General features: G+C 50.9%; 1 protein-coding gene across 1 annotated transcript in view; it reads left to right on the top strand.

Moving 5' to 3' along the window:
• The first annotated feature begins 296 nt into the window (after positions 1-296).
• The window catches only part of PRICKLE2 (prickle planar cell polarity protein 2), a 109,838-nt gene continuing 99,364 nt past the window's right edge, over positions 297-10,770 (top strand). Inside the window, exons 1-2 of the mRNA XM_074836206.1 lie at positions 297-338; positions 698-783. Coding sequence (XP_074692307.1) covers positions 297-338; positions 698-783 — 128 coding nt within the window. The remainder of the gene's footprint in view (positions 339-697; positions 784-10,770) is intronic.

The raw sequence follows: 10,770 nt of genomic DNA, 5'->3' as shown, positions 1-10,770 counted from the left end.
GCGGCGGGACAACGCCAGTGCCAGGAAGGGCCCGGGGAGGGTTGTTAACTCTGAAGCGGAGTGATGACGGCAGGCGCTGCGCTGCAGCGGGGCGGTAGGAGCCGCCGGCCCGGGGCGAGCCGGGGCGGGGGGGTGTCCGGGCTCTCCCGGGGCGGTGCCTGCCGGGCCGAGGGGCGGGGTGAAGGGGCGGGAGCGCGGCGCGGCGGAGGGGCGGCCGCCGGGGGGGGGCGGGCCGGGGCTGCCGCGCACTCGGGCTGGGCTGCGCTCGGCTCCGCGGAGCGCGGCGCGGCGCTGCCATGTTCGGCCGCGGCTCCCGCAAGCGGCTCTCCGGCCGGTCGGTGAGTGCCGGGAGGGGGGGGGGGGTTATCCCTTCGCCCCCCGCCCTGTCCCGTCCCGCGGGGTGCGCGCCCCCGCCCCTCTCCAACCTGTGGCTCCGTCCCGCCGCTCGCTCCGGCTGCGCCCCCGGTGCGGTGCGTGTCTGTGTCCCGTCCCCCCCCGCGCCCCTTTCTCCGGGCGTGTCCCCCCTCCATCCCCGCCGTGCCCCTTCTCCCAGCCGTTCGGGTGCCCTTTTCCTACAAGTACCCCCTTTCCCTCGGGCGTCCCCCCCAGCCTCTAGGTGGGTGTCCCCTGCCCCCCAGGCACCCCCCCATGTCCCGCAGCTGGGGGGGCCGGGGCTGATTTTTGCGATTTGTTGCAGCTGACGGCGTCGGGGGAGCCGGAGCGGGGCCAGCCCTGCACCACCTGCGGGGACCAGTGTCCCGGCTTCGCCCTGCACAAGTGGAGGTAAGGCCCGGCGAGACCCCCTGTCCCCCCACCGCCTCGTCCCCCATCGCCCCGACCCCCCCCTCTACCTCCCGAGGGCAGTAGGACCCCGGTGGGTCTCCCTCTGGTTCTCCCTTCGCAGGGTTTTGTGGCTCCCTCCCAAGTCCGTGCGCAGCAGGGGTGCAAACGTGGCTTTTCGGGGAGCGCTTGTGTTCGTCTTAAACACGTTTCCCACTCTGGCTGGTGGTTCTCAAGACACGGGTGGGTTCGTCAGCCCCGCCGAGCAGCACGCCGGTGTGCCCGTGCCTGCCACTGGTGTGGGGCACAGCCCGATCCAGACCCGGGACTGGGGTAACTGGTTTGCTAATTACCACCTCGCAGCCCGTCCGCTCCCCGTTGCGGTCAGGGGCTCGTCTTGCTGCCCCGGGTTGTGCCGGGGGCTGAAGCCGCCCTTGCCTGGCGGGGACAGCCTGGGCAGGCGGGGCTGGGCTGGGAAGCGGGGATCAGGGCTGAAGGGGTTCTAGGTGGTTTGCACCAAACTGCTGTGTGAAACTCCTGCCTCCCCCTGTGACCCCATTGGTAGGGTTTATCCTCTCTCAGTGATGCCAAGCAGAGATGTAGCTATTGAAAAGGTTGGGGGGTGTGTAGGAATGAACAAGTATTTTTGGCTATTTGTGTTGCATCTCTTTACAAAACCGACAGTGCTGGTGCCTATGAGGCAAGGCGAGCCCTGACCTCGTGCTGGATCAGCCCCTTCTCCCCTCCCCACGTTGTGCTGCCTGGAAACGAGTTCTTGCTCATGGGCGATCTGGGACTTGGCGATATTAAATCTGGGCTGTGGGCTCTGGTGCATGGATTTAGTAGGCCAGGGAGCTCTTGGCAACCTTTTAACCTTATTTTATAGGGTATACCCTTTTCTCCAGCATCTGCCACGCTCGGCGCTCCTCCTGGCTTCTGCCCTACTTCTCAGAGCTGCATCTCAGCAGATTAAAGTGCTGGTTCAGAGTGAGGAGGGGGATTGATTTATTCCCATTGAGTTGTATCTTAAGCTTCAGCTTTGCAAACCATCATTCCCAGTGGCATTCGCTCCAGGGTGCAGTGGGACCGGTCTGTGGGCTGAGGTCTGCCCCAAGGGATGCGCCGTGGCAGGTGGGGCTGGCTGTGGTCCTCCAGCTCCACGGGCGCTGGTGGCACAAGCAAGTGCACCATGTCCTGCTTCAGACCTTCAGAAGGTGAAGGTGTCCCTTCCTCCCGGGCTGCCGGAGCTGTGGTCTCCTGACACCCTCCCAATGATCTGAATCTACCACGTGTGCATTAATAGATTTATAAGGTCACCCCTGAGTTGTCTTCTTTTCAGGGCTTATAAATGCTTCCCCGAGCTGTCCCAGGTTTCTTCATGTTATTGCAGAGCTGCTTTATAATGCTTAAAAAGAGTCAAGGCGAACTTTCAAATGTAGGATAAGAAGAAAAGCCATGGTCACCAAATTTCTCCGCTGCTCCAAGGACTTCTGAGGTCCTGTGGTTTGTGTTTCGTTATGTCAGAGGGTGCAACCATCCAGTGGCTTTTGAAGAATTAAGTGGATTTTGATAGCATCCCACCAAAGGCCAAATGGCCCAGCAGAAGAGACACTCAGCTACTTGGGGAGTGTCAGATGAGAGCGGTGTTGTGGCTCTGCTCAGGTTGTGCCCTCTGCACCGGCACGCTGTGCCTCTTGTGCCAGGTCCTGCAAAACCCCACGTGCAGGACGAGGTGGAGCAGGAGGCTCCAGCCTGCCAGGATCACCCATAGCTGTGTCCTGGCTTCCCTTTTCTGAGGGACTCCAGACACGGGCAAGGATTTTGGCTAAAACCGCGTGGACTGTTCCAGCAGCCTTTTCTCAGGAAGGAAGGGGTTACCTCCACCGGGGCAGGAGAAGGATGGGGGCCCTTTGGGTACGGGTGGGATCAGCCCCCAGAGGCATTGCAGCTTGTGTGCTACAATGCCGAGTTAGACCTTACACCAGGGACTGGACAAGCCAAGAGCCCTCCTGCACAAATTCACATTTAATTGCCTTAATATAAGAGTAATTAGGCAATTAAAACAAATAAAGGCAGCCTATTTGCCAGAACACAATAGAGGGAAGCACATTCATTTTTTATTAGCCAGTGGTCTATTGATGCCAGGGACATGTAAGCAGGCAAATTAATAGTAGTTTTGTAGGTCAAAAACATGCTCAGGAACCTGTGCCCGATGCGCAGGAGGCAGTGTAGCCAGCTCCTGCTGGGGATGCTCACCAACACCTTAACGTGCAGAATGAGATTGGAAGAAAACAAGGGTTTGCAAGGAGATCCGCAGATTAAGGATACAAACCCAGATCAATTAGCCACTAGAGATTTGTAAGACTTTTTGTAATCCTTTAATAGCAGAGTTTTGCTGATAAATGTAAATTAGACTTTTTTTTTTGCTTCAGAGATGGGAACTGGTGATGCGCTTTAGGGAGAAGGAAAAAAAATGTATACACTTGCAGGCACTGAAACCATTGCTGATACAGGCATTGTCAGATATGCAATTATGCAGGACTGTATTTTCTAGTTACCTGTGATTTTAGGTATGATCTGTGCAGCTACTCCATCAAGCAGGCAGATTGCTTTGTTAGACGACGAAGATTTCTGTGCCTGTACCTTCCCTTAAAAGCCACTTCTCTCAGATGGGGAGATGGCTTTGAGTGTTGGTTGAATTTATCATTCCTGGAAGCACATGCATACTTCCTGAGCCAGGGAAACCACTTGAAAATAAATTGTATTCTGCAGAACTGTTTTCTTTTCAGAATAAAACCAGTCTCTGTACTGTAGGTCATGTGCAAAAAGATGAAAGGGGATTGCGAAGTAATTAAAAAATGTCCCTGGTTTTAGAGTTTGTTTTTGAATCTTCTTAATTTTACTCTGAAATTATAATCTCAAATTCAAGGTAGTGGGTGAATTAACCTGTAAAAGTGTTGGTGTATTTAATACTATTTTGATGGAAGCAAGGAATTGAAAACACCTCATGTTATACACAGTTAAACCGGAGCCCACTGCCTGCGTCTTACCCCCTTGAAGTTCTCAGACCTCCTGCGTGCCACAGACCTCTTGTAAGGCAGAAATTCAATTTTCAGTTTTAAATCATTTAGCCCCAAAGAGGAGAAAGTAGGTGGTTTGTCTGAAAAGTCTGAAGATTGAATTCCATCATCCTTGGGCGTGAAGTCTGCAAGGACGCGGCTGTCAAACTATAACCGGTATCACCCCCAATTTCTCATGGCTTGAACAGCAAAATGACTCCTTCTCTAATCGCATCGCTTTCTTTTATGGTAGGTTGTCAGTAAAGTACGTAAGGACTGAAAAGTTCATCTGTGTGGGCTGCGATCTGGAGGATGGAAATTGGGTGTACATAACCAAATCCTCATTAATACAGGTCGATACTTGAAAGGTGGCTTTGTGTGGAAAAAGTGAAATCAAATTCAATAAAAATCTCCCAACTCCTTAGGAGCCCCGTTGCTGTTTTCTAATCAGATCTGCATTACATTAAACTGTGTGCCATTCAGCTTGTTAACAAGCTTTGGCATTAAATAAAGCTGTCACTGGAGTTTGGTGAATGAATAGCCATTAGCGGTGTCTTTTGCATAATGTCTTGCAGAGAAAAGCCTTCGAGGGAGGTGGTCCGGGAGGAGGGAAGGGAAGGGAATTTATAACCTGGTCCTGGTGCAATTAGTGTGAATATGCAAACCTTAAAGGTGACAAATGGTTGGCAGCTCCAGGAAGGGAGTGAGTGGCTTTTGCTGCTGTTAAGCCTACTGTGAAGAACTAATTTTGGATTTACTCTGGGCGAAGTAAAATTACAGCCTTAGTACTGTATTTAAAATAGCGGATCCTTCGTGTTGGGAGATTGGCATGTGTTTAGCACACAGAGGCATGGTTTGTTTGCTCCTTGAGAAAGGCTTGCAAAAAACGATACTCTTGCAATTCAACAGACCTTGCTGTTCCCTGCTCTCTACCTTCTCTTCCAAAAACACCAGCTAAAACCATAGATGCAGGACACCTAAATCTCAAGACAGTATTTGAGCTCTGGTTTGAGGAGGGGGGATGTACCACCTGGTTTGCAAAGCCTGCAGAGGCAGTGGAGTGCGGCTGATTTCAGAGGGAAGGCATTCAGATGCTGTGGCAGATAAGATAATTTTAAAAATAGTGTCTGAAAACCTTTGGAGAAGTCTTTGTTGCCATAGTTATTCTTCTAGTTTGCAGAAGCATTTAAATAACAGTAATAAACATGACATAAGGACAAAGACTGGTTTAGTGGGGTTTTAGTTTCAGTGTGAGATTGTTTTACATTTTTTCTTGCATGTGCCATGTAATCTTTGTCCCTTGAAATCACGTTTTTGTGGGGAAAAGAGCTGTTTTTCTTCATGCACTGCTGTCACACATCATGGTCTTAATATCAGTGGCGTGTGTTTGTACAGCACATAGTGCCTGGCCCTTGCCTTCCAAGGCAAATTTATGTGTTTGTTGACTTAATCAGTAATATTCCATATTAACAAGTGAAGTTTCGGTGCACGCAATTGTTTCGAGCATTTATTTGTTTCCATAACTCGGTATCTCACTGTAATCTACTGCGGCCAGTTCTACATAAATCCAATCTCATCTGACCTCGTCGCATTTGGGAGCATCTGCAATGAGAAACTTTTCAGCTTCTCAGGAGAGACCACCTGGAGATCCCAGATGATACAGCATCTGGTGCCCAAAGAGTTGTGATTGACCACTGGATCACAAAAACCTATGGACAAGGATAAATAGAGATGTGTGTCATGAGATGGTGATCTGGTAAATGGGGTGCTTGACCAGAAGCCCAGAGATGTGTGAGGTTGCTGGGTGATCATAGATAGGTCGCTTTGCAACTCCCGTCTCTGCCTTGTTGACTGTAGGCAGGGAGTTGCTAGTGGCAGTGGATGTTTGTTTTTGTGTGTTTGTCCAGTGCCCAGTGCTCTGGACATTATCTGCTCATGTGTGGTGAGCAATGAGAAACTCTCTGTGTGTTTGCAGTGTCAATCTGCATTCCCCTGGTGCTGGCCCTACCCACAGGAGGGACATCCCAGCAGGCTCGTGTACGCATCTTGGGGGCGCGTTTGGGTCTCCAGTTTGATGCCTAGTGCCTCATCCAGAGAGCAGAAACAATAATATTTGTAATGCAGCACGTGAACGAATAACACTGAATTCTGAAGCATTTGTTTCTACTTTCCAAAAAAAAAAAAAAGCACAGATTATTGCTTCCATATGTTTTCAGCATTTTTCATAGGTTATGTATCTTTCACACACACGCTCCCAGCTTTTCCCTTTCATGAATAACATGCTTTGTGCCTCTCTCTCCTTTAGGATTCAGATATTCCACGCTTCCTTGCATGTTTATTTGATAGGCTTTGGAGATGTGAGAATAGCAATACCTTATCTTGAATGGGCTTATGCTCGCATCGCTGCCGTGGCGAACTGTGCCGGGCCCAGTGGGTCTTATCAAGTTTTTCATTTTGCAATGGGAAACCTCCTGAAACAGGTAAAACTCAGCCAGTGCAGTCCATCCCAGTGCTGTCCATCCCCGTGCTCTGGAGGTGAGTCCCTGAGAGACTGCAGAGAGGCCAAGAGGACTGCTGTCCCCAGGGGACCTGTGCCTGTCCCCAGGGGACCTGTGCCTGTCCCCAGGGGACCTGTGCCTGTCCCCAGGGGGTGGGCAGTGACTGGTCTCCTGAGGATGCTGTCATCCTGGTGGAGGGGATGCAAAAAAACCAGTCGGAGGTGGGTTTTCTCTGCTGATTTTTAAAGCCTTTCACAACAGGGTTGGTATCGTTAGCTTGGCTTTTTGTTTAGTTGTGATTGTGACAAGAAGAAACACCCTTCAGAAGGGAGAAGTCATTCTCTGCCAGGTTACTCATTGACAAAGTCAGTGTCCTTCAGCCTCTGTGCCCAGGGTGATTTGGGGATGGGCGGCTGCTGTGCGCACTGAAGCTCAGCTCGGGAGGATGCTGGAGCATGCACTTTGCTTGGCATAAGTGACTTCAGCTGCTCTATTTACTCACACCTGCAAGATTAAGCACTTGTGTAAGTGTTTGAAAAATCAGGGTCTACTTTTTCTTGAGTTTTCAACCCCTGTGGCAGTAAGGAAAGAGTAGGGAAACTAGTGGTGACTTGTGCTGCTGCCATGGTTCCCACAGCGTCTCTGCTAAGGGGCAGCCGGGCCATCAGGATGGAAGTTTGGGTGGGTTGTACTGTAGGGATCAGCTTTGTCCTGCCCCGGGACAATCTATCTTTTCATAAATGTCGAGCACACAGTTGCTTTTAAGGAACTCCCGACCAAATTTTTGGCCTGTCCCTTCCACGTCTTCGTGCCCGGCTGCTGAAACAGCACTGGAAACAGCCGAGACTGATAAGGTATCCTGTTTGTGTTGGCTGGGAGACACTATATCCACTTTAACAGAGCATTACAATATTGGAGGCAGTGTTGTCCCTGGCGAAAAGCCTAAAATAAATTCTTTAATTTTTTGTATGCGATGTACAAAAGAGCAGGTGAGGTATGTACTTGTTTCCGGGCAAGCCCAGGGAGCCTGTTTGAAGTCCTTTACAAGCCACTCAGGATTGTGTTGCAAGAACTCAAAGGAGTTTGAGACACTTCTTGATTAAATTTCAGTTAAACACAGAGCCCTAGTCTGCAGCTGCTGTAACTGGAGTTGCTCTGCAGCCAGGCTCTGCCCCGCTCCATCGCAGCTGAGCTGCCGGCAAAAGCCGAAAAAGCAGAATTTCTCCTAGAGAAAGGCCAGTGTGGGTATGTTTTCTGTCTGTTTCGAAGCAGCCTTGTGCAATTTTAGTTTTATGAATGGGGTGAAAAACCACTAATAAGCTGTTGCGGGTTTTGGGCTGGTTGGGGGGGGTTTACTCTGTTTCTGGAGTAATTGTGAACGACACTGATGATGAAGGGGGCAGAGCAGACAACCACTGAATTCTGACTTTACCTGATATTTTACTCGTAGACTAAACAAATCTTTTTATAAGTTGGTGGGTTTTTTTGCGCTAAGTTTTTGGAAAATGACTACAGCTGTTTCTTGGTATGTAAAGAGTGAAATGTTATCTGCCTGGTACGAGTGAGTCGGGTTTGCCATCCCGAAGGCAAACCGGCGGCAGGCAAGCGCTTTCCCCATGCCTCGGCAGTGGGACTGTGCTGCCAGCCACCGGCAAAGCTCAGCTCCCTCATGGAGCCTTTTGGGATGGAATTGCCCAAGACAGACCTGTGAAACTCAGAAGCGGGATGGATTGACTTGCAGTGGGGATCTCCTTCAAGCAGACAGCTGTCAGTGCTGGAGGCTGAGGTTATGGATTTGAGTGCTGTGTAGGGTGTGATTTAGTGGGTGATGGTGAACTGATTTAACAGCTCAGTGCTGCTGGATGCAGAAGGTCCTGCGCTCCCTGTGCATCCCCCCAAACCCAGGGTAGTGGGGTAAATCGGTCACTGAAGCCTTTGCTGAAGTGGTGAGAGGAAGGAGGTGGGAGATGAAGGGCCACTTCGGTCCCATGGCACACAAAGCCGGGCTGTCATCCCTGCCCTTGGCATCCCCATCCGCTTACTGAGTTTTGCTGCCTTGCCTCAGCTTCCTTAGTCCTCCTTGCTGGCTCCACAGGAGTGTACAGAGTCCGCTCTCCCCGCAGGATGCGTCCCACTGACCCCCCGGCGAGCACAGAGCCCTGGCAGTGCTGCGTGCGGCACGTGTTCAGCAGGGAGGGAAAACTCCTACTCCTTTAATAGAGGGTTTGCAACAGGCCTTTGTCACAAGCAGAGTGCGATGTGAAAGAAAAAGTTCCCCGGCCACCAATTTGGAAAGAAATCTGAATTGGATGGATGAAGGCTGGTACCCGAGATCCTCAGCTGGAGGGGGCTGAGGCGCAGCTCTTTGGCTGACACCCACCGAGCACTGCCCTTCTCTCTGTTGAGGGCTGTTCAGTGCTTTCAGGAGTTTTTCTTAGGTTTTGTTCCCTTTCTGTTTGCCTTGAAAAAGTCAATCTGTAGTCTTTTATTTTTTTTTTCAAAGACATTCTCCCCCCCCCCCCCCCCCCCCCCCGCCCCGCCCCAAGTAATCCATCCTTATTACACCAGTGAGTCACTCTTCAAATAATCAATTGCGTTTTCATTGTCTGGCTTGTAAGTCTATCACCGAGCTTAAGTACAGCCGATAGTATCAGCTGAGACCTTTGGCAGATGGTTTTGCAATTCGTGATGCTCATTTGGATATTTGCTTTTTTCTCCAATGAATAATCCCCCAGCCATGGCCAGGGAAAGCCGGGCTGGGGACTCTTACCCGCACGCGCAGCATCTCTGCGGTCACTATCTAATGTCAGAGGAATTTGTAACATTAGCAGAATCGTCTGATGCGAGGAAAACTAATTTCAGGGTAAGCCTCACAAGCATGGCTGTAAAGAGCCTTTTTGTCGTGAGCTGTCATGTCCTCGCAGGCTCCAGGCATGCATCAGTGCAGCCCTGAGGCAGCTGATGGCCAGAGCCTTTCTCGGGTTCACCGATGCTAGAGCCAAGAGGCATATATAAAATTCAGGGTGCTCCTCTCTGCTGCTGGAGAGGCCGTTTCTTCCCCTGTGTGTGGCTCTTTGCTCTCTGCAGGGCCCTGATGCCAGAGCTTAACACTTCAAGAGCTAAGTATTACAATTATTATTCTTACCGCGGAGGGAGGCACTTTGTACTCAGCCATCGCAGCAAATATTTCATCCCCTATCAATAGCCCTCGTGCAGATGCTGCTGCCGTGGTGATAAAAGACATAATGGCTGCTCTTGCTGATAAGGGGAGTATATAAATATAATTATTGAAATCCCTAGGCAGAGCCTGTGGATGGATGGAGGAGAGTCCCTCTCCCTGCAAGGGGTTTCTCTTGCTCCGGAGCCCATCAGGGAGAGCAGAACCACTCGTCCCAGTGCACTCCCTGCCGGCTGCAGCTCCTGGCAGCTGAAATGGGAGCTGCTTGGACACAGCTGTGAGCAATTAGTAAAAAATTGTCTTTTTTTTTCCCCCCCTCAGTCCCCCCCTTCCACTTTTTCTCCTCCTCTTCTCCTTGAAACCAAGCCATGGGCCCTGGGGGAGCCAGAAGGAAGGCCCCGAGCAGCTTGGGTCTGAGATGCTCCTGGGCCAGCTCGGAGGGCACCCAGTGCTCGATGTGGTTGCACCCCGGTAGCGGGGTGCAGGTCTAAGGATCCAACCCAACCTTGCAGGAAGTGTACTGCAGCCATGGAGCCAGATATTATTTAGATCAAGCCAACAAAAAAATATTTCCATGGCAGCAGTAACCATAGGAAACCTCCCCAGCGTGTCTTGGGTGGTTCCTGTTTCCTTGCCTTCAGCTGTTTGCTTTGCAAGTGGAGCAGCAGTTGCAAGTGCTCCGTGTCCATGGTGCCATCAGGAGTGGCCGGTGAGCCGGGCTGTCCCCTCCGCTGGCTGTCCCCAGGGCCTTGGCAGCCGCACTCCGGGATGCTTTGCTGCTCCTGGTTTTCTCTTGCACTCTAGTTGGTGAAAAGATGCTTTCAGAGGCTGCTTTAGACGCCTTAAAGTCTCAAAGCCACCTTTTTACCTTGTGTCAGCTCACAAATGCATGTTTGATCCTTAAATACCCAAGGCATGAAAGTGAATTGACTCCCAGGGTCCAATTCTTCTTCTTTTCTATAGCGTCTTAGAAAGATGCTTTTATATTCCCTCTGGCTCTGTTAGTGATGCTTGGCCTTCAACCAAGATGGGGAATCTAGGACAAGAATCCCTAAGAATAGCAAGATGAAAAGATATAAAAAATACCAACATTTCGTTGGAAAAAAATCCCGGTAAAAGATTTCATTTAAAAAAATAAACTGGAATATTTTTGATCAGCTTCATGTGGACACATTTACAGGAGGGCGTAAGAGGAGGCTTATTTTCCTGGGTACTGCCGCCTCTAGGAAATCCAAGCTGTGAAGTGAATACAAAT

The sequence above is a fragment of the Strix aluco genome, chromosome 11, assembly GCF_031877795.1.
Source record: "Strix aluco isolate bStrAlu1 chromosome 11, bStrAlu1.hap1, whole genome shotgun sequence".
Taxonomy (NCBI): domain Eukaryota; kingdom Metazoa; phylum Chordata; class Aves; order Strigiformes; family Strigidae; genus Strix; species Strix aluco.
The sequence above is the reverse complement of the archived record's forward strand: the minus strand, read 5'-3'. Positions and strand labels throughout refer to the sequence as shown.